Here is a 23,070-nt window from a genome sequence, read left to right as displayed (position 1 = left end):
TGGCCCCTGTGCAAAAATAGGAAAAATTATGGGTTATTTGCATGTCTTCAAAATTTATCATCTCTACCTAGCTCTGTGGAGCAGCCTCTGATCAGGGCCATGGCTTCTCTGTGTATAAGTGGTAGTATTTTGGATCTGTCATGGCTCAGAACTAACTTTTTTACCCTCATACTCACTCTGTTGTCTTCTCAGATTCCGCTGAAAAGTACCACCATTTCCTCGTCGATTCCATGCGCCAGAGATACGGAAGCAGGAGAGCAGCAGGAGCAGCAGCACAGGAACAAGCACAGCCACTGGCTTTCAACCAAGGCTTTGTCAACCTTGTCATTCGGCAGATCAAAGCCTCCCGCTTAAAAGAGAGAACAGATAAACCCCGAGAGGATGTGGCAGGTGCTCCTGAACCAGAAGAATGTGTGGATACAGCCATGAAAGTGTCAGATCTGTTTCGTGGTGTGGCCCCATCAGGCATGACAAAGGCGATCTTTTTGTTTGGTAAGCCAGGTACAGGCAAGACCATGCTAATGCACAGGATTTGTCAGAAATGGGCAGAAGGTGTCCTACCTCAGTTTCTCTTCACTTTCCTGTTTGAGTTTCGGCAGTTGAATTTATTAAAAAGAAAATTGACTCTGAAGGAGCTTTTGTTTGACTTGTTCCTTGAGCCAGAAGACAGCCCTGATGCAGTGTTCCAGTACCTCCTGGAAAATGCCTCTTATACACTGATCATCTTTGATGGACTGGATGAGTTTGCAGCTAACATGGACGTGTCATCCTCTTCTAAGGGAGGCCCATCTCTTACCTCCCATATGTCCATATCTGAGCTCTTTGTAAACCTCTATCATGGGAAGCTCCTGCCTGGTTGCACAGTGTTGGTCACCAGCCGACCTAAGAGACTACCTGACTTCTTATTGAACACAGTAGATCTGCTAGCAGAAATTTGGGGATTTGACCATGAGAAGGTTGAGGAATATGTCAGCCGCTATTTTCATCAGCATTCATTCAAAGAGCAAGCCATTGCTCACCTGAAGAACAACATCAAGCTCCTCAGCCTGTGCTTGATCCCTGCTCTGTGTTACATTGTGTGCACCTGTTTGGAGTATTTGCTCCTTAAACATCAGATGAATGTGGAGCTTCCCCAGACTATGACACAATTTTATATCAAAATGCTTCTCATCTTCATAAACAAACAGCATGGAGAGCATGCAGGTGATGAGGAGACTCAGCTGAACTGTAACAGGAAAGCCATTGTGGATCTGTGTGATCTTGCACTGAAAGGCCTGGAAGATAAGAAGCTTGTATTTTATGTTGGTGATATTCCAGAGCATGTGAAGGAATTTGCTTCCTTACATGGACTGCTGACTGTCTTTGAGGCGAAGACGAGTGGCACACACCCAGAGGCTGGCTATGCCTTTGTGCACTTGAGCTTGCAGGAGTTTTTTGCAGCACTGTATCTCATGGTAAGTGAGAGGGTGGACAAGAACTACCTGAGGAAGAAGTTCTCTTTGAAGTCAAAGTGGACTTTAAAGAATGAGGCAAAGACTGAATTCGTGGAGAGTTTTCACATCTTTCTCTCAGGCTTGTCGTCAAAAGAGTGTAGGACGTTTCTCATGCTGTTGGCTGACCAAGATGAAGCTTGGGTGCAGGATAAGCAGGATGCAATCCTGCAGTCTCTCAAGAAACTGGCGGCCACTCATCTGACAGGGCCTAAGGTCATTGAGCTCTGCCACTGCACGTTTGAAACGCAAGACCTCAAAGTAGCCCAGCACATCGGGAGCCTGTTGAATTTCAAGTATGAGTTTAAGAACTTTAGACTGACGACTTCGGACATGTCGGCTTTGGTTTTTGTCATAAACTCGGGCCAGGATTTGACTCATTTGGATTTTGCAGGATGTCTCATGGATGTTGACTGTTTGGAGGTTCTGGCTGGCTGTAAAAATGTAGAGCACTTGAGGTAAACACACGGAGTGCTGTGAGCTGGTGGGTGGAGAGAAGGGGCTCAGGGGTTGGAAGGGCAAGCCTGGTATTTGTTTCAGAAGGGAGAGAAAGAAGATGTGAGAAATTCTGATCTGAACAGTTTAACTTTGATATTGAAGAAATTTATGAAATAATGAATTTATGAGTGATCGATGGGTATGAAGGTGATGAGTCCATTCTGGCTGTATTTTTTGTATGTTTCTTTGTTTTGATTAAAACAATCAAACAACACGGTAGTGTAGCAGGTAAGAGAGAAAATGATAGGCATTTCTTGACAATACAAAGGCAGGGTGAATCCTGCAAGCAAATGAGAAAGTTGTGATCTAAGTGAAATCACCATAACCAGGTGAACAGGAGGTGACAACTGCACTCTCAGGTGCTTTGCTGTAATGCTGGAAGGACTTTTCAAGGAGGATCTCTGGGGATCCTGTTGTGGAACGGGTCTCATTCTGTATTTTTGTGAATGACTGACTTAGAGGAATATATGTAGGGTTTGCTAATGTGGACAAGATGGGGGGCAGCCAGGGTGGGAATTACCTTGACCTGAAGGGAATGATGTCTGCTGTGAAGCAGAGGAGCAGAAACAGAGATGTGAAAACTGCTATTCCTGGACACTGATATAATTGTAAAAAGGACAGTGATTGTTCTCTGCCTCCATTAAGAAGAATAGGAATACCATTTAATTTACTCTTGGAAAAGCTTTCTGATGATACATCCTGATTCTAAATTGCTAATGCAGGCACAGGGCGGTGCACAGTGCTCTGCTTTCAACAGGCAGATTAGGCAGATGCCTGAGGGCTGTTCCCCTGCATTAGGAGAATGGAACAGGGGATTTCTGGGGGTTCTTCTTCAGCTCATGCACACTCAAGTCTGTGCCTTTACGGTCCACAGGGTACGAGCACTCTGAGTACTGTCTCTTGGAAGGGCTGGCAAAGGGCAGTGGCACCCCAAGCATTTCAGCTGCGTGTTGCTTGTACAGAACCTGTCTAAAGAAGCGGCATGGCCTCAGGCGTGTTCCTAATGACTGCGGGCCACATCCATCATGCCACCGCACCTCTGCACCTTGTTCCTGACTCCTCCTGGTTTAGGGGAAGGTGGCAGAGGCTCTTGGGGCAACGAGGCCATAGGTGGGCTTCTGCTCTCATGGCCCCCGAACATGCAGTGGGAGTCATGCAACCCAGGGGCTTTGTGCCAATACATCCTGTAATCGGTACATCCCACAGCTGGTCCAAAGGAGAGCTTGGCTTCCTGAAAGCTTACCTGTTTATCCGCTTTTTCCAACACCACCAATTCCTTCTGTAAAAGAGATACTTTCCCTAAAAACCTTGTAAACCTTGTGTCTTTTACATTTGGGAGAACTCTGGCTACTCTGCCACCCAAATTTAAAGTATCTGGCCTGAAATCAACTCTCTCATAATTAAGCAGCTCATTACGTGGGAGCTGTTAGACACTCTCTGCTTGTATGAGTTTGGATTGCCCCTATGTGACCTCCCTTGTCTCCAGGGTCCTGAGTCTGGTGGGACACACAATGGGGCTGACTCATCATCTCCAGCAGCACTTACACATGGTGTCACTGTACCAAAAGGCAGAAGCCGTCTCTTGAGATATTTGCAGTTGATGTGCAAGTTTAATGTTTTGTGTTTTTTTTTTTTTTTAAAACAGATGTTTGAAAAGATAAAGATGCTGCAAAAAAGAGCATGATGCAGTGGCTCTTAAGAAAGAAATTCAACACTTTTTTTTTTAAACCATGTTTTAACCTGCTCTGGGCCAGCTTATTTCAGTTTGTGTTGTGTTTATGTCTTTTCTCTTTTTTTTCACGTTTTAGCTTTCGTAGTAGGAGATGTGGCGATGACTTTGCTGCTGCTCTTTCAAAGAGCGTACAAGGGATGGGGAACCTGAAGAAACTGGAGTAAGTCTTTGCTTGTTAAGGTCAGAGCCTTCTCTCTTTCTGTCTATCCTCTGTTTATATCTTGCAGTTTAATTATATCGGCTCACATCTGCTCCTGTATAGAGAGTAACGCAGTGCTATACAGACCAGTGTGGATATGTGTGGCTCTTGTTTTATGCTAGTATCAAGAGAAATATTGCGTTGCCCTGCTTGTAGAGGAGTATAATGGTTGCAGGTGGCAGAGTCAGGCCATCTCCTCTCTGTGCTGGCGTGCTGGGAGTGCGGTGTAAGCACACATCCGAGACAGGCTTGCCATGCGCTGCACGGGATGCCAGTCCTCCCTCTGCTCGGTTGGAATGATTCTTTCTTTTTCCAGGCTGACAGGTGGCAGCATCACAGCTGAGGGGATGTCTAACTTGGTCCAGGCTTTATCACAGTGCCTCCAGCTCGAGGAAATAAAGTGAGTGTGTTGTGGCAATGACCCTCGAATCAACCACTCGTTTCTTGGGGGCCTGGGGTAGTAATGAGAATGTGTGCAGCTTGCAGGACAATCGGATACGGGATCCGGACGTGAAGAGGGTGATGGACCTGTTTTCCAGAATGGAAAAGCTGAAGAAAATAGAGTGAGTAAAAATGGCTTAAATCTGTTAAAAATGGTAGTCACTATGAAGTGAAGCATAGCATCAGAGAGAATTTAAGTCCTCATCATTTGGGGTTGTTCAGCCTGGAGAAGAGAAGGCTCCAGGGAGACCTAATTGCGGCCTTCCAGTCCCTGCAGGGGCTCCAGGAAAGCTGGAGAGGGGCTGGTGACAAGGGCAGGGAGTGACAGGCCAAGGGGAATGGCCTGAAGCTGCAGGAGGGGAGATGGAGATGAGATGTGAGGCAGAAATCCTTCCCTGTGAGGGTGCTGAGGCCCTGGCACAGGTTGCCCAGAGAAGCTGTGGCTGCCCCTGGCTCCCTGGCAGTGTTGAAGGCCAGGTTGGATGGGGCTTTGGGCAACCTGGGCTGGTGGAGGGTGTCCCTGCCTATGGCAGGGGGTGGGAACTGGATGGGCTGTGAGGTCCCTTCCAACCCAAACCAGTCTGTGATTCTGTGGCTCTATCGTTAAATTGGACTTGTTATAGCAAGAGTTTAACTGCACTGTGGGTCAGTTGTGTAATCATACAGGTATAAAGTACATTCCTTACCTAACCCAAAAATGGGTAATGATTCACCTGTTGCACGCAGAAGAATCTGATTCTAAATTCATGGGAGCTATAACTTGCAGAGAAGAACTATGATCTGATCGTGCTTTTGTTGGGTCCTAAATGCAAAATTCTGAAGTTTTGGACAAATGCCCTAACTAAAATATCATGTGCTTCAAGGTGTTTGGGTGCAGAGTAGAGGGCATTTGCATAAGAAAAGAGTGTGCTGTTGGGTCCAGCAGCTGAGGTTGCCTTCTTCCTCATGTTCACAGTCTGAGCAACAACGATCTGTCCTTGAATGCTGTTCTCATTTTGGCAAAGGAAGTCATTGCGTGTCAAAATGCAACTGAACTGCTTGTCAGGTATCAATGCATGAGAGCTGTTACAAATGCAAATATGCTGTCTCTTTAGATGTTGACTTTTTAAATGGACACTGGTTCACAGCTGAATTGTTGGCTAATCAAAGTCAACAAAAACTAATTTAAATCCTTTTTGTTTTCTGTTTGAAACAAAATTTGAATTCATCATACTACAGACTTTCTCTTTGTATTTTTTTAATAGGTCATTTTATCCTTGGTCTGTAAATTGATTTGCAGGGTGTAATATTTCTTCTTATATAAGAATTTAAACTTGCTTTTAAGCTCTGCAATATATCAGCCAGGAAAATCTTTACTAGCTAGCATAAATTTACTATAAATCAGTTAAGTTTACTGTGAAGATATGGCTTTAAGTAGCTCTAGCTCTATGTTCCCTTAAATTACAAGTTTTGCTGTTTTCATAGGTCCAGGATGACAGAGAAAGGGTAGAATTTTTAAATCCTAGCTCTTATGGTCGTCTTACATTGTAAGTTTAACAGGCCAAATTAATCCTTGGTGTAACTCAAGGGAAGTCATACTGCATATAGATTTTTCTTATTTTTCTTGTTGGAGTGGAGTTTCTGCTGAACCTCTTTCCAACAAACTGCTCATGTTGCAAAACAAACAAAAAAAAATACCAGCCCAATTTTCTTAACTGTGTTAGTCTCTTGTCTGCACAGCAGCCCCAGTTCAACATTCGGGGCATCCTGCTGCCACGTGGCTGCTCGATTGCTTGCCCGTGGCAATGTGCTACCATGGCAGACATCAGGACCCTCCTTAGCACCCAGGCAACAGCTTTGGTCCTTCCTGAGCACCCCTGCTAAAGAAACGGCATCCTTCCCCCTGTGCCCTAACATTGGCTTGGATCTCTTTTTCAGGAAGGACACCGTGATTATGTATTTTTCTGGCCCATCTGGGAATTTTCCAAGGTGAGAAACTGCACTTGGGGTTATGCTATGTTCAGAGTTATGCTGATTCAAACCATCAGCTTGGTGTCACTCTAAACCGCCCCAGCAACAGAACTGGTTACCTCTGCCCTTGCATCTGGCAGAGCTGGATCCTCCTGAGCAAGGAGAAAGGGAGCCAAGCTAACTGGTCTTTGCCCAGACCTACCAGCCAGTTCCACAAAGGCAGAGCCTTAGTGCCTGTGTAAGCTTGAAGTGCTGTGTTTCTATTGCCAAACTGCTGGAAAAACAGCTGAATGTGAGGATAAATAAAGGAAAAGACTTTGCTCCTTCTCTGGCTGGCTCCTGTGTTCTCCCTGCTTGTGCATACTTTTGAGGGAAGTGTGAATTTGATCTTAAATGAGAAAGTATGAAACAATCTCTTGTTCCCTGATAGGGAACTCACTTTGCCCTGTGTTGTGCAGTCCTTGAGGGACCTCACGGTATTTTGCATGCTTGTGTGAACTGGCTCAGCTTGGCCCTGAGTTGACTAGAAATCACTCCTGTTCAGATGCCTGGACAGTCGGCTTGTGCTGTTGTAGGCAGCCTGGCGTGGGTGGGTATGTCTATTCCTTCCTTCGTGGCACAATCCCACGTGGAGACAAAACATCCTGCATCTTAGTAGTGCCTTTGAACTGGGGCTCAGTTATCAAGTTGATTCAAATACGCAGTGAAATCCCGTGTGGACACCCCCTGTGCTCCCATCTCCTGATGGAGGTCACTGGCTCTCGAAAATCACTTTACCATGCATGGAATGGTTGGACTGAACGCAGACCTTGTGGTTTCTTCCAGAAAACCTCCAGAAAATACTAACCACTGCCTAAGTCATCAAGTATTTTGTGAAGGCATATTAAAGGCCAAATATTTTGCTTGTTTGCAGATCTTTGGATTTGAGGTGGGAAGAGAATAAAGAACATGCCATTCCAACTAGACATGTGAAGTTATGGTAAGAGAAGGCATTGAAATTCCTGCTGGTGCATGTGGTTTGCTGATGCCAGGTACTACAGAAGGACAAGAATAGCAGCTGTGTTGGTCCATAGGGACAGAGGATATTTCCACATATGAACAAGTTTGAAATAAACCTGAATCAGTAAATAAAAATAACATTAGAAATCCCTATTTGGCCCAGCCAGTGGCTTCATTTCTTGTGTGTTGGGCTCTACAGCCCTAGAGAGGCAGAGTTCCCTTGATAATGCCATATATTCGTATAACTACCAAAGGCATGAGCTGTACAGGTTTTTTTCTTGCCTGGGCTCTGGAAGAGAGTACTGGCTTTCTCAAAATAGAACTCGGGCATGTTATCTGAGCATGTTAAAGCTGGGAAATGGCCCTCCCTTAGCTCCTTCTCTTTCCCTCAGTGCTCTGCGCAACAGGAACAGGTACATCCATCCCCTTCTTGTGGATGGCGGTGTCAGGTGGCTCTCGCGCAAGGTGTTGCGCTTGCACAGCATACTGCAAGTGTGTCCTTCTGCGCTCCTTTTGCAGCGCTGGCCACAGACAGACAGAGTAATGTGCCCAGGATTGTGTTGCAGAGCAGAGAGTAAAACCTCCCTCTCTTGGTACTGCTTCTGTGTGCCCTTGTTTAAAGAGACACCACAAGTGCCCGGGCCCCACTGTCCCCTCACTGCTCATTAACCCTTCCTGTTCACAGCTTGCAGGACTGCAGCCTGTCTCCCCAACATGCAGAGGCGATTGTTGCCATTCTCCAGAGCTGTCCCTGTCTCTCCGAAGTGAAGTAAGTGCGTCCTTCCCTTCCCTTCTCACTGAGTGGCTGCAGGCGGGTGGCAGGGAGCAGGGGATGTTACGTGTGAAGGGCAGTGAGACGTAGGGTCTGACCCCAAGGAGGGGTCCCAGCACTCTGCGTTGTGTCTGGTGGGACCCTGGTTAGGGAGTTTTGGTGAAGTTCAGCAGGAGATGAATGCTGACCAACCTTCGATTCCTGTGACATCTGCAGCCTCTGGTTTCCTCAGACTGTAACCAGAAATGCCAGTTGCAGAGCAGACCCTGCTAGCCAAGCAGTGCTGCGTGCTGGAGGCTGTAAGGAGGCACAGCTCCTCCAGCGACTCCTCTGAGCCAGTAAAGGGACACAGATTGCTTCTGTGTTGTCCCTTTCATCTTCTAAAGCCATCCAGCTCTGTTGGGAGAAGTGAGTGGAGGATCCACATCATAACCTGCACATTGCAATGAGTATCGTCCCTACCTTTCCTTATTTGCCTATATCCGAGGCCACCTGGATTTGGCTGTAAAGCTCTCCTTCTTGCCTGTCTGCCCTGGAAAATGCAGGAATATCTGTTGCAAGACAGTTCAGTCCAGACTGAATCTTGAATTTAGCTACACCTCAAACCCTTGTTTTCTAGCTCATTGATTTGAATTGGGATCTGGAGATCTTTGTCATCCAGTGTTTTCTGCCTTCCTTTCTTCCTTCCAGGAGTACAGTAAACACTCACTCATTTGGTTACTTGTTTTGTACTCCCACTTAGGTTTTCTAAAGTAAGATGTTTTGGGGGCTAAAGCATGAATCACATTGTCCTAGGGATAAAACTCTTTGTCTGAAGTTGCTTCATGCAGAGATAAGCAGGGAAGATTGATCTGGGACAGAAGAACAGTCCAGGCAAAAAAAAAAACAATTGTGGGAACGGGAAAGCAAGGAGATTTTGAGGGCTTTGTTGCTTATACTGTTCAAAATATTCCCCACTAACTGGAAAATGCCTCAGTTTATCAGGTAACAAGCTTGGAGACAAAGGCTGCAGTTGCCTGCTGGAAAGCCTCCCTTGGATATCAATTTCAGAGCAGCTGGAGTAAGTGTTGCCTTGTACAAAACCAAATTGGATGTGGTGCTTAGGGACATGGTTTAGTGGTGATCTTAGCAGTGCTAGGTTAACGGTTGGACTTGATGGTCTTAAAGGTCTTTTCCAACCAAAATGATTCTATGATTCTATGGAATTGCCCTCTTTTCTTGAGCCTGGCAAGGACTGTACAGAGATGCTGAGCAGGGATCCAGGAGACAAAGGCCAGTGCTGCAGAAGCAGCTCTGAGCACTCTTAAGGAAGGATGAGACTCAGCCCATGAGACTGTTCAGGCTGAAGTTGGGCACTTGCTCAGAGCATCACGCACGGAAAGTGGTTTAAAAGCTTCCTAAGTGCTGCAGCGCCCTTTCATTAAAAGCATTCAGGGACCTGCTAATTGCCTTTTTTCTCTTTCTTAGTCTCAGTCAAAACCACCTCTCTGTTAATGGCATTTGCAGTCTGTTGAAGTCAGTAAATACCTGCCAGAAGATGATGGAGGTACAAGTCAGGTATGTAGGTCTTGAATCATTCCTGAGGTTAATCCCAATATACAAGTCTGAGAGTTAGGTTTCTGAGTTTTCTGTTGAGTCGCTTCAGAAGCGGGGCAGGTGAAGAACATGTCCACAGATGGTTGCTAACACTGATGCTTGGTAGTACACTGCTGTAAGCTGATTTTATCTGAGCCATCGACCAGAATTTAGAAGGTACAGAACTGTGTCCTTTCATGTGTGGGGGCAGTTTTAGACTCATTCCTGCTGTCTGCCCTGGGAAGTTTTGGAGAGAAGGGTCTCTGTGGAGTATGAGAACTGGTGACATCTCCTGGAGTGGAGTAGGAAGTTCTCCTCCTATTACTTTCCCTTGGAAAACCCCTGGAGTTCAAGTGTAACAATTCTGTCTGCACTTTCTCTAATGGTTCAGAGAAACTGGGTAATCCAATATTGCATAGTTTGATCCAACCAGGATTTAAAACCAAGGGAGATTATTTTTTGCTTGCTTTGGGAGTGTTTTAAGTGATTGGTGTCACCACAGAGTTTTGAACAGCAAAATCAAGCGTACTTAAAACAAGTCGTCCTGTAAATAACCAAAATGTGACATTGATTCCTTCTCTTCTTCACAGCCTTTGTCATCAGACTGCAGTCCTGAGGTTTGCAGAAGACAGAGAATTTGCATCCCCTCCTCCTAGGTAGAGTGTGTGTGCACAAATGGTGTTTTCTCAGCATCTCCTGTAGTTCTTACATCCTGTTTAGGTACCAAGGGTAACGGTTCATCTCACAGCAGTCCTTGCCCCTCCTCCCTCCTGAATCTAAAGGTAGTACTTTCTTCTGCTTTCTTAGCCACTTTGGAAGTTGCCCACTGCCTTCTATTGTGTTTGATTATGTTTTATGTCCCTAGGGGACATTTCAACCCACAGCATCATAAGCAAAGCAGGCTGTTTAATAACAGCTGTGCTATCTGATAATAGCAGACAGTAAAACAAAAAAACCAACCACAAAGTGAACCCCACACCTCCAAACCAAATTTCCAAAAGATTCCCAGATCCCTGCATGTTTAAAACAGTCTAGTTCACTACACTGTGTGTTCTGGATCATTGTACTCCTCAATCAAAATTAATTTGGAGTTTTGTTTTTCCCCTCAGAAAATTCTGGGTCAAAACAGCTCAACTCAAATGTTTTGTTTGAGAAATGATTTCCTGTTGCTCCTGGAGCTGTAGATTAATTTATTTATGTCCTTGCTCTCCATGGACTGAGCCCACTGTAAAATAGCATTTCCCACAGTAAACCTGCATCCCACCTCCTAGCTGGAGAGGAACAGCAGCACTATCATGGGATGCAACCCAGTTGTTGTGGCTACGCTTGAAAGAGAGTGACAGCCTGAGACATGTGATCTGTGACTCCAGGCACCAGGTGACATTTTAAACTCAGATATTTTAGGATTTGTATGTTCTATTTATTTTTTGAATAGTTTTTGCATAGATGTGGGCTCTTTGGACAAAACATGTTTAGGCAAAAGCTGAACTCTCCATCAAACTGTAGCTTAGATGGGCAATCTGTCTTTTCTCCTTCTCCTCAGTTCCCCACACTCTCGAGTATTTGGTTAATCACTGCAAGGAAGAACAACTTGCTATTGGCAAGATATGGATGTGGGCTAGAGCCAGGGGACCCCAGGGACCTGCCAGATTGCTAAAGCGTAAGTGTTTTACCCTTGTCTGGTTTTGTGCTCACTTACTAGGGAAGAGCCTCTGTTCTCTACTGATGAGCAACAATATGGAAAGGAACACCAGAGACCTACGGCCTCCAAAAAAATAAGGTACCATGGCAAATTTTCATTGCATTTCATGCATGTCCTGTCTCTGGGTCCTATCGCTGATGTTACCTGCGTCTCCAAGTTTGAGCGGTGAATCATGAGAGAGCTGGTGTTACTGTATTCAGCTTGAAGCACTCTGTGGTTAGCATCTGTGGTCTTCTACAGGAGTCCAAACAGATTGTGGGTTGTCTCTTTTACAGAATTGGTGTGGTGATTGTGTGGTTACTGCGTCAGCTCCCACATGGGAGCTGGTGGAGCTGGTGGTGACAGAGCTTGTGGGTTGGGTGGTTCTTTACTGTTGTTCGGAGAAATGCATCCTAAGCCGGACCCGTGTTCAGATGCGTGTCAGAGCACGCGCTGCCTCCAGCACAGAGTGCGCCTGTCTGTTTTGTAGGGTGCAGTGAGGAAGGAAGAAGTTGTACCCAGAGCCTTCTAACCAGGACCTTGGGGACCTGGTTCTTTGTTGTGCCACAAGTTTTCTTTACCTTGTCTCTTTATTCTCTGTTTGCAGACAAGAGGTGAGAGTACAGATTGGGACTTGTTGCAGACAAAAAACAAAAAAAAACCCCCCAAACACCCCCCCCTCAAAGCTATTGCAAGGGGATTTTTTTATTTCATTATTATCTCTTCATTTATTCTCTGGTTTTCTGAAGGAGTGAAGTTTACAATCTTGTTCGCAGTCCTGCAGACATGGACTATTGATTTCTTTTTCTCCCTAGACTGACAGACAGTCGTTTTCAAGCCAGTGACCTGGAGAAGCTGTGTGCAGTCCTGAAGAAATGTAGCAGCATCTCCGAGCTGGAGTGAGTCCTTCTTAACTCTTATGGTCTTTAGCTGCAGTTCTTTGGGATTTTGAGAAAATGCCACTTTTTTGTTCTGCAGTGTTGTATGGAAAATGCGGCAGAGACATAGCCTTATGACAGGCATAGCTTTACATGGGCTAATATCCTTTGCCAAGGAGACATACAGTTCTAGTGCTCTCATAGGGCAAAGGTTGCAGGATATAAATCTGGAAAGGGACTAGTTGATCACTTAGCCTGACTTCAGGTATTACAAAAGCTGTAAAACCTTGCCCTGTCATTTTTGCCTTTGGGCCATTTGGGACCAAAGCTGCAGAGCATGAAGAATCCCACCTAAAATGAGGGCGGCGTGCTGTGCTTTTGCTGGTGACCCCACATGTGGTGTGCAAGGACTTTCAGCACCAAAGCACTTTCTTCTGTTAGTGCTGTGTGTGGGGAGTCATCCTGTTTGCTAGTACCGAGAGGTGAGCAGGCCCAGCCCTGATGGAAAGGCTAGCCAACACACACCCTCACGTCTAGGTTTTGAGGACAAAACAAGGACCAGCACAAGCATTTTATATAGTCTATGTACCACCACCTGAGGGCTGGCTATTCCCTTTGGCCTGGTAGCCTGTGGAAGAGATTTTTAGCCTTGCTCTTCTTAAGCAGTTATGTCCCTTGATCTCACGTGGGCCACAGCCCACTGTAATCCTCAGGCTCCAATATCAGAGCCTAATATCCTTCTCCAGGACTAACCCGTGGCTCCTCTGTTGGGCCTGTCCAGGCTGATCATTTCTCAGAGCTGTGGACTTCTGGTCCCTGGTAACTGCATTAAAAAGCACCGTCAGTCCAGAGGGGTCACTTGGTGGGCATAAGAAAAGGGCGAGCCCCGAGCTGGGCTTCTGGCTGTCCCAGGCTGGATAATTCCAGTCTCTGGTTTCCCCATAGGCTTTAGTTGTCAGTGGAGAGGGACGGTGCACGTTGTTTGGGTTAGGGTGCCCGTGTTCTGCTTTCAGAGCTCTAGTTACTAAGAGCTAATTGTACCTCTTGTTTGTTTGTGGGTGTTTTCTTCCTATGAAAATTAAATGCCTTTCTTTAAATCCTAGGCTGTCAAATAATAACCTAGGAGATGAGGGACTTCTGCAGCTGTTTCAGTTCCTCCCGAATTTGAAAATGTTAAGTTCTCTCAAGTGAGTAGCTCCCGTTTCTCCTTACTCATGGATTGGTTGTTGTGGGAGTATTGGTTGTGGGAGCACGGTCCGTGTTTGGGACAGGCTCTTCAGGATCAAGTGAAGTTATATGCTGTGTCTGTTGAGGGAAGATCCACTGTGCTATCTGGTCTGTCCCCACCTCTAGTCCAGAACAGATTGACTCCACATGAAGCTTGATTGAGGTCAATGCCTGAGAGGCTGTGTCTCAGTCCTCCATGAAGGAGACAAGAGGTCTTGTGTGCTGGTGTGGCACTTGGTGTCTAAAACAGGCTGAGATCTTTAGCAGGCCACTGAATTTTTCCTCTCCTGTTTCCTCATCGGAGGGAGAGCAGTCCTTCCTCTCCTGGGGTGGGCGCCTTTGGAAGGTAAATGCTGGGGAGCTGCAGCTTCAGCAGTGGAGTCTGAATACAGCCGCAACGGTGCCTCATGTTTATCTGGGTATTTTACCTGGCACTCCCACTGCGAGTGCACCGTACAGGACTGTGGCTTAAGGACTATAGCACCATTCTGCTTTATCAAAAGAGATATTTATTGTTCCTGTTTGATTAATTGAGCTGTTCTCAAGCCAAGACTGTTCCAGTTACTGACAATCTGCAGCTTCTTTTCACATCAGTGCAATGAAACACACGGCTGTTATTTATCTGTTTGGTTTTTTTCCCAGCATCAAACACTCTGCCCACAGTCACAGTAGATACTGTGATAGACCTAACAGACCTGAGTACAGTCTTAGTGTGGGTTTTGTACTGCCACAACTGCACTTACAGCCAAAGAGTTGGTTTTGCCTTGCTTTGATGTCCTGAAATACAAAGAATTCCATTTAACCATAAGAAAAAACTTGTGTGGTGAGCATGGTCCATCGCTAGAATGGGTTTTCCAGAGAGATATCTTTGGATACATTACAAACCCAGCTGGACAATGTCTGAGCAGTCTGCTCTAGTCTAACCCTCCTCTGAGCAGGAAAGTTGGACTAGATCATCTCCAGATGTCCATTGCAGCCTCAATTATTCTGTGATTCTCTGAACTCTAAAAGTGAGGGGTGAATTTAAAAAATACTGGAGTGAGTTGTGTTTGCAGAACTGTAGTTGAAAACACAGACAGAAGGTGGCAAAGAAGCAGGCTCTGAAGAGAAGGATCGCTGTTATCATGTGACACAGTGTAAATTGCAAGTAGTTTTGCTTGAAGCAGCTGATTTAATCTCTTCTTCCTGTAGGCTTAATGACAACCAGATCTCCCTGAACTCTGTGTTTTTCTTAGCTCAGTCCTTATCTACATTGGAACACATTAAAACAATGAACCTCAGGTATGACCAGGAGTACTTTTCCCATATTTTACTATTTAAAACCTTAACCTGTGTTTTTTGAGGAGTGATACAGGAGCACGTGTCTTCAAAGTCCAACCTAATTATGTTCTTTTCTGCTTACAGCTTAGGACACAGGCAGGTGGTTCATCTGACCTTTTGGGAAAGGATCAGGTAAAATCATACCCACTCATCTGTCTAAGCCTTTCAAATTCCTCCTTATGAAATCTTAAATAGATGGTGATGTGTGAGTCCTTGAGGTGGCTCCAAACTCCAGTCGGGGTGGTGGGAGCAGGGTGAGCTGTTTCATGGCTGATGGACAGAGGCTCGAGGGTATGGAGCAGACGACAGTATCCCACTGCTGACCAGGGCTGCAGTCATTCCCCTCCCCTCCCAGGTCAGGTCAGAGCAACCACCCAGAGCTGAGGGGATGCAGAGCTCTCTGGAGGCTGGAAGAGGGGTGATAAGGCCCTTTTTCTTCCGGGGATGGTGGTGAGAAAAGACAGAGTGGAGCGTGAGGCCACTGCCACCACCTCACCCTCTTCCCCAGCTGCAGCATGGGGAGTCAGCTACACGGGGGCAATAACATCGGTCCAGCTCATGGGTAAACTGTTCTTTCCCCAGGGCCAGAAGTACCAGCAGACGGAGAAGTAGTTTCCTGGCACATCCCAAGCACGTGGCAAAAGGACGGTGCTTTCGGTATGGCAGCCCCAGCTTCCTTCTGTCACCCAGGAGTGTAGGGAGAGACGGCTGAGGGGTCTGTATCCACAGCGGGATATGTGGACCAGACCCGTCTCTCCAGCTGTGTCTCCTCAGAGAGCTGTCCTGTGCCCTGCCTGCCTTCAGAGGCAGACTTGGCTCTCTTGGAAAGCTGAGGTTTCTTTCCTCTGCTTGTGTCCCATGATGAGACACCTCTGGAAAAGATCCATCTCTAATGTATCTTTCTACCATCTTCTCCCCTGCTGAAACTGGTCAGGGAGGCGAGATCTCAAAATAACACTTGGTTACAAGAGAGAAGGTCTTGGCTGGTGTAATTTGCCAAAGCCTTGAAGAGGTTGGGCCGGCTGGCATCAACCCAGGCCAGCAGGTATCTGTGCTTTGTGGTCACTGGAGGGACATGGTCGTATCCCAGAGGCGGCTGGATGAACAATACACCCTCTTGGGATAGACATTGGATGTCCACTGCTACAGATGTGTATGCGAAAATAAATAGTGCCTCTTTTGCTTGGCCAGGCTTGTAAGGATTGTCTTGCTTTCCTGCAGGGGAAGCTTCTACCCATAATAATATAATGGGTATAATAATAATGAGATACAGACCTGTCTGGCTACTACATTTGTCCCATGGAGATCTGCCAGCTTGTCACCCAGGGAGGTTTCTGTGATTTCCTTCTTGGAGAAGGAGATAGGAGGCAATGTTCCAGCCTTGCTGTGGGAGAGCTGAGACAGTGCTGAGCAGAGGAAGACGCTGTCCGATCTCCAGAGACAATTTAAGTACCAATGATGTGCCTTTAGGGAGGCAACACACAAAATACCATGACATTTTGGTGGCCTGGCTCTCTTGAATCATCTCAGAGCTGGTAGAATCCTCTGCTCATCACAGATTTTGACTTCTCAGTCCTAGACTGCGGGTAGGAAGATCTACGTAGTGGAAGCGAGAGGATTGCTATGGGCCTTGTCCTAAGATGTGAGACTCTGGAATATGAAGAGAGTGTTGCCATACCGCGGTCATGGGAAATGTTAATCTCCCAAGTGCTTTGTTTTCTTCAGTCTCAGGGACTGCAGAGTGGGTCCGGAGGACATGACCAGGCTGTGCCAGATACTGGCTCAATGTCCCCAGCTGACAGAAATTGAGTAAGTGTTGTGCGCTTGGCCACCCCGTCTGTTTGTCTGTCTCCCCAGCCCACAGAGTTGGTGTTCAGGTTAGCAGCTAGTGTAAATTGGCTCTCCTCTCACCACAGCCTCCTGGAAACCCCTGCAAAATAACCCAGATGCTTAGATAAACCCACACCTTCCACCGCCCTCTCTGCTTCAGCGTTTGGCCTCTCCTAAGTCTACCATGTCTGTGTGTAAACACCCCAGAACACGTATGTGTTCTCATAGTCTTCCTCAATCATATGGCTAGACACAAGTATTCTCATCTGCTCCTCGAGACCCTGGCTTGCAGTATAGCCATAAACTAAACGCACTCAACAGGAGCTGGGCACTTAGAAGAATACTGCTCGGAACAGAAATGGAATAATGATAAATAAAAATAACGTAATACCCATATTGCATGCAGGAAGTATGTCAGTAGCATCATTTTATAAACTTAGAGTAATAGAAAAGTGTGACTCTCGAAACTGGAATGTTGATTGGTTATGGGATGTAGAGAAACACTTATAGGAATTGACCTATAAAGACTAAATCTCACCCAACTTTCAGGGCGTTTCAAGCATATCCTTTTTCAGAACTTGCCCATACCACCCCCATGCACATGTGTGTGTGCATGTCCATGTAGATTTTATAGAAATACCTACAGATTTTCCCAGTTTCTCTTGGAGTTTATTTTCTTCTATGTTTTACAGTCTGTCTGGAAATTCATTGAGTGACCAGAGCATTGAGAGATTACTGAGCTTCCTGCCATACCTCTGTCATCTGACACTGCTGAGGTAATGTTTGGGGTCCCTGCTTTGATTGCTGCCATGAAACATTGGTTTGGAAAGTGTTAAAACCACAACATATCTTAGGAGCATTAATCAGTAATTGTAGATTAACAAGCTAGGCAAAGAAAATGCAGAAACTCTTTCACACCCATTCCTACCTTGTTTCCAGAACCAAAGTAGCCCTGAACCCTTTTTTCTTTAATGATACATAGAGGGGAAAAAAAAAAAAAAAAAAAAAGGTCAGGAGGAGAAATACCCACCAAAGGCACAGCATCCCAGATACTCCTCACTTAGCAGGTCCCATGGAACATGACTTGCAGCATCCACAACAGATGCAGGACTTGTTCGTTGACACATGGTGACAGCACACCACCCGTGTGCATGGTCAACATCTCACAGCTCTGCCCCTGCAGGGGTCTGGCATCCTGCCGCACTCGACAGCGTGCGCAGGCTGACGGACTGTGCCATCGGTCAAGGGCTGGTAGATTGAGCTCTGCAGAGTCCTGGAGCAGCGTGGGTGGCTGGCGGATGTAGAGTGTGTGGGGCTTGCGTTGTCGCCATGACCTTGATCAGGAGTCACTGAGGGAGAGCAGGGTTGGCATGATTCAGCATTGCCTGTCTGCGCATATATGTGTTTGTTTAGAAACAAAATTGATTACTAACATACAGGTCCTTTATATATATATTTTAAGAGGGCTTGAGCTGGTGGGACAATTTCCACTTTCATTCCGTGGCTGTTTTGAGGCATTTGTGGCTTCATCTGAGCTCTGCTCTGAGCACAGACTTCATCTGAGCTTGCTCTGGAGCTTGTGCATGAGGTAGTTTTGTAGGGCAGTTTGTTCTAGACAGACTTTTAATGGCTGAGCTGGGATTTAAGTCCAGGAAGTTTGGGTTTTTTCCTTCAAATCTTCTTAAAGTGCTGAGTTTTGATTTGCCACCTTGTTCTTCTGTGTTTCAGCCTCTCCAGGAATCAGATGGGAGATGAAGGCCTGCGGTGCCTCTTGGACCACTTGCATCAAGCGCCTGTGACCTGTTCCCTCAAGTACGAAAGCATACTGTGAACCTGAGGGGCCCTAGCAGACAGGTGTTCGCGCGATTGCCCCCCGAAGCTGGTTATCCTGCTTCTTGTCCACCCCTGCCCTAGGAGCTGAGGTCTGAGTGAGCCATGAGCACAGCTCGAGACCAGGGTGACTCAGGGTCTGATCCAAAACCTGCTGAAGCAGGTAAAAGTCTTTCTGTTAGCATCAGCAGAAGATAAGAAGGCCCTGAGTGGGGTAATGTGACACAGGTTGACCCAGTCCCCCGAGTTTTCAGTTCATCACTTTTCTGTGTACGTCGTCCTCTTTGAATAACTGAAGGCATGTGGGTGCTGTGAGTTTAGGGGGCTGTGAGCCCTACACCAGCTTCTCCCTTTCCCTTTCTGACGGGGGAGCAGCTGCTCCAGCGGTCGGCTGCCTCTGTAGTGCAAGGGGCAAGCTGGAAGTTGGCTGTGCCACCCAGGTCAGCAATGTTGTGTCTTGGAGGGGTTCGGTGTGTTTAGCACAGCCAAAAGGGCCCAGCACCTCACAAACTGTTCTGCCTTTGGTGGCCACTTGAATTTTGCCTCTGTGGCTGAGGAGCCTGGGGAAAACCCTGACTCTTGACACCTGAAAAACCTTCTTTCTCTTCTGTGCAGTCTCAGCCATAATAGGATTTCTCAGGATGGAGTTCTGCATCTCATAAATGCCTTTGCCACATCTGGAAATACCACGGAAGTTCAAGTCAGGTGTGTTTTCTCCTTACTAATTCCTGATTCTTCCCTGCATGTTTTCCTCTTATCATAAAGTTTGTGATCTTCAGGTAATCATGACGAGGGCCACATTTTCAACTACCTTTATGTATATGTGGATGCAAAGCTTTTATGTCCGTTTCTACTGGCCAAATGTGGCTGCCAAGGAGGAAGTTAGCAGAACAGTTGTTCCACAGGGCCAAGTTGTTTTTGTCTATAAAGACACAGGTATTCAGCAGTACCAATTGTTGTCATGTATGAAGCTGTAAATGAACCTCTTCAGGGCAAGAGTTGGCATTTGCTCGCTGAAAATATGGTCCCTAATTCACTTCAGTACGTTGAGATTTCAGAGTGAGTCGGTTGAAAGCAATTTCCAATGTTCTTTTGCTTGGACTTGTGTCTTTATCTCCTTTCCTCTCTGGCAAAAATAGCCCAATGGTTCTGGGCTTGTTGCATTGGCATGAACTGCTTTTTCTCACGGATTCAAGTCTCATGGCAGGGCCATGCTGCAGATCTGCCCTTATCCATGTTTATGTTTGCACAGAGCAGTTGATCTGTCATGAACCAAATTTAACCGGGGTCACTTTTGCTGAATCTTTTGGCTGGGCTAGTTTAAAGCAGATCAATCTTCTGTTTCAGCTCTCCCAGAGCTTGGCAGAGGAGCAGAGAATGCAGGGACAGGAGGAGACAGACGAAATCAGAGCAGATCAGGATTGCTTCTCCAGCCACCAGTGCTGCCTTATGCCAACTTAGCATTAGCAAAACCTTATTGAAGCATTTCCCTAGGCTGATTTATTGTAGGGAGAGGTGAGCTGCACCAGGTAGCTCTGTCACTGTGTTTCTTTGTGCAGCTTGAAGTATTGTTAAATTCTGACTGCTGGGAAAAATAGTCATTTTCACTCCAAATCTTATACCGATGTGTCTTCTCTGTGCAGTTTGTGCTCCAAAGCAACTTTAATCATCAAGCTGACAAGCAGAGATGACCCAAGAAAGATTTTGAGGTAATGGTACAGGTATTTTTTTGTGATTTCTTTGACAAGATGTTGTCCTTTTTCTAGGGACAAGCCTGACAAAACTTCTTGTACCCCCTTGCTCCTGGCATGGTGATATTTTACACCAATAGATGATACATTTCCTTTGATTCACCTTCTGAGAAGAGCTTTCTCATGTTACAGAGAACCCCGCATCCCTCTCTCTCACTGCTTCCCCACTGACCATTCCTCACCTAGGGACCTGTAGGTGTCCCTGCAGTCCCTGTCACAGGACAGGGTGCTACAAAGAGCTGCACCGTTAGCATACATGTATGCTGTATCGGAACATCTCAGCAGATGCTTCTGAAGTGTTGCCACAATCTTTTTTTGAAGCCCTGCAAGGCATTTAAGGTTTTGGTGCCATCCTGTGGGAAAGGTTGTGATGCCTGAGATTTCTGGATCAAAAAGCCTGAATTGTTTGTAAGGAACTAAGACTGTTCTCTTTTGCATCCTTTCAGACTTGCAGAGTGCAACTTTCAGCCAGACCACTTGGAAAAGTTGTGCTCACTCCTGGAAAAGTGCACTGGTCTGACAGAGTACAGGTGAGTTAATGCCTGCTTGGACCCATTTGGCTGGTCCCATTTGTAAGTCGTTCATTACAATGATCTTTGTTTCTAGATCCTCAAATAACAACGTGACAGTCCAAGCTGCAGAGAGACTTTTGCATTCACTGAGGAAAAACCTGGGTCCTCTGAAAATCAGGTACTGTGTCACTGTGCTGGGTCAGATACTGACCTGAGGCTGGCCTGATCATCCAAGATCTCATTTCATCAAAAACAAAAGTGAACTGTGCTTCTTCCAAAGATAGGTAGTGTTGGCCTGAGAAATTTCCATGGGTGACTTTAAGTTACTGGTATTTCAGCTGTATCTCCTTGATTCTTACTAAGCATCATGTAAAGCTGTGACCATAAACTGGTAGGTAGACCTCTACCTGCCTTACAGAGAAGGCTGCTAATCCTGGTGGACACGTTCCTACTGTGTCCTTACCAGAGGTCTCACCAGAGCATCCCGCAGTTCACCCGGGTGACGAATTCTTCACTTCTCCCAAAATATGTTGCATTAGAGCACAAGGGCCGCTCCGGAGTATATTAGAGACCTGACAGAGGGAGAGATGGATCCATGTGTGTGAATAAAGCAGAGCTGCCTATATTCTGCTTTGCAGCATAGAAGAGCCATGGGTGCGTAAAGAAAGTGTCACAAACCTTCTCGAGCTGGCTGTCCAGGCCTGTGGAAACATTACTGAGATCACGTAAGTAGATCACCTTGAGTTCTGGTATCTTTCAGATCTTTTCTTTTAGCCCGATACTTTTAAGGAAATGGGATTCAAGCCAGCACTTTAACTTGCTCTTCTGTTCTTTATTCTCTGTCTCCAGTGGATTTGTAAGCTATTAGCCAACGTGAAGCAAGTTTGACCCAAATGTCTGGTGGGTAGAAATGCTTAGAAGGTTTGCGGTCGCACGCCTTAGTAGGTGTACTGGAAATGAGACCATGTTCCTGGTCCCCCTTGGGAGAAAGGATACCCAGATTAGGCTGACTTTGGAACTAGTTTAAATATTGCAGACCTCTTCAGAGATGGGTAGTTAGCATTCGTGCACCAGCATAGGCCTGTGCCATCCAGTCCTCCCGATTTTTCTTCTGGAAAACAGCATTTGTTCTCCCTCACAAGTTCACAAGCTTATGATGTTCTCTAATCTCTACCTTTCCAGGATATGTAAAGAGAAAACCCTCTTCCAATTAGGCGTAAGGTTCCCACGCTGCCCAGAGAAGGTGGAATCAGTTGTTAGCAGGTGAGAAAGTGGCTATTTGCCATTATTTTCTGCTTGTTCTGAAACTCACCATAGGATGAAAAACATCTTCAGCGTGTCTGAGGCTCTGGTCTCCGTGGGTTCGGTCTCAGAGTGCCTCCGTGACACACACGCAGAAGGAGCATGATTCACATGTGTGTCTTTCAGGCCACTCTCCCTCAGGCCTGTACTGGACCTGCACGAGGCAAAAAAATCCACCCATGTTTCCCGCAGGACCAGGAGCATTCAGGAGATCTGAGCACTTTGAAGGCTTAAGACATGCTGGCTTCTGCATGAACGTGTAGAGAGGGAACAGCATTAGTGTCTTTTTCCCTTTGCATAGCTGAAGAAGGTGGCAGCTGTCCTCTTGTGCGGTTGGGGAAGGGCTGTGTTTCTCTACACTGGACTCTGGTGTAGATGGCACATAGCAGGAGAGCCCAGGGAGGGCACTTGCAAAGCTCTGATCTGTTCCTAAGCCTGGCCCTAAGGGGTACCAGACACTGCAGTGGCATCTGCCGATCATCACTGACAGTTGCGTTGTGTTCGTATCCTGCAGACTGAATCTGTACAAGCCAGAAGTCGAGCATGCGTGCTTCTACCAAAGGATTCGTGAAAAATGTGCTCAGCTTCAGGAACTGAGGTAAACCAGGCATTGTAGAGGACTTTTTGGGGAAGGGATTAGCGTGTCCTCATGTGTGCAAGAGAGCACACAGCAGGGAGAGGCCAGAGCAAGGTCCCAGTCCTTGTCCTCTGGGTCCTTGACTTAGAGTGTTTGGATGGAAAATAGACAAGACCCACAGACCTTGTGGCTTCCTGGGGTATCCTTTGCAGACATCTAAACCTCCCCTGTGCCCAGACAGCCTGTACTGTCTTATCGTGGCTGGGAACTCCCATGGGACCTTGTCAAGTCTCAATGTCGTGACACTGCTTCAGTGTCCCAGCACCGGCGTGCTGTAGTTGCGGGCTTGGTAAAGACCTTTTGTCGTCAGTGGATGTAGCCCACGTCTGTTGTTCTCTTCTTGCAGATGGTCCCATGTTGAGCTCCTTAATGATGAAGCAGAAATGCTAGTCAGGATTTTGCTACCTCTTCCAGACCTGAAGAAGTTCGGGTATGTCCCCAGATGT

At 46.4% G+C, this 23,070-nt stretch overlaps 1 protein-coding gene across 2 annotated transcripts in view; it reads left to right on the top strand.

The window, feature by feature from the left end:
• The window catches only part of NLRC5 (NLR family CARD domain containing 5), a 51,254-nt gene that overhangs the window by 13,562 nt on the left and 14,622 nt on the right, over nt 1-23,070 (top strand). For both annotated transcript variants that reach the window (XM_054840554.1, XM_054840552.1), the window contains 28 exons: nt 193-1,948; nt 3,797-3,880; nt 4,236-4,319; nt 4,399-4,482; nt 5,316-5,405; nt 6,278-6,328; nt 7,224-7,289; nt 7,995-8,078; nt 9,058-9,141; nt 9,549-9,638; nt 10,247-10,312; nt 11,359-11,436; nt 12,153-12,236; nt 13,319-13,402; nt 14,634-14,723; nt 14,847-14,894; nt 15,345-15,419; nt 16,488-16,571; nt 17,285-17,368; nt 18,321-18,404; nt 19,038-19,127; nt 20,066-20,131; nt 20,620-20,703; nt 20,780-20,863; nt 21,324-21,410; nt 21,868-21,948; nt 22,502-22,585; nt 22,971-23,054. In XM_054840554.1, coding sequence (XP_054696529.1) covers nt 193-1,948; nt 3,797-3,880; nt 4,236-4,319; nt 4,399-4,482; nt 5,316-5,405; nt 6,278-6,328; nt 7,224-7,289; nt 7,995-8,078; nt 9,058-9,141; nt 9,549-9,638; nt 10,247-10,312; nt 11,359-11,436; nt 12,153-12,236; nt 13,319-13,402; nt 14,634-14,723; nt 14,847-14,894; nt 15,345-15,419; nt 16,488-16,571; nt 17,285-17,368; nt 18,321-18,404; nt 19,038-19,127; nt 20,066-20,131; nt 20,620-20,703; nt 20,780-20,863; nt 21,324-21,410; nt 21,868-21,948; nt 22,502-22,585; nt 22,971-23,054 — 3,910 coding nt within the window. The remainder of the gene's footprint in view (nt 1-192; nt 1,949-3,796; nt 3,881-4,235; nt 4,320-4,398; nt 4,483-5,315; nt 5,406-6,277; nt 6,329-7,223; nt 7,290-7,994; nt 8,079-9,057; nt 9,142-9,548; nt 9,639-10,246; nt 10,313-11,358; nt 11,437-12,152; nt 12,237-13,318; nt 13,403-14,633; nt 14,724-14,846; nt 14,895-15,344; nt 15,420-16,487; nt 16,572-17,284; nt 17,369-18,320; nt 18,405-19,037; nt 19,128-20,065; nt 20,132-20,619; nt 20,704-20,779; nt 20,864-21,323; nt 21,411-21,867; nt 21,949-22,501; nt 22,586-22,970; nt 23,055-23,070) is intronic.

This window comes from Grus americana, chromosome 13, assembly GCF_028858705.1.
Source record: "Grus americana isolate bGruAme1 chromosome 13, bGruAme1.mat, whole genome shotgun sequence".
NCBI classification, from domain to species: Eukaryota; Metazoa; Chordata; class Aves; order Gruiformes; family Gruidae; genus Grus; species Grus americana.
The sequence above is the reverse complement of the archived record's forward strand: the minus strand, read 5'-3'. Positions and strand labels throughout refer to the sequence as shown.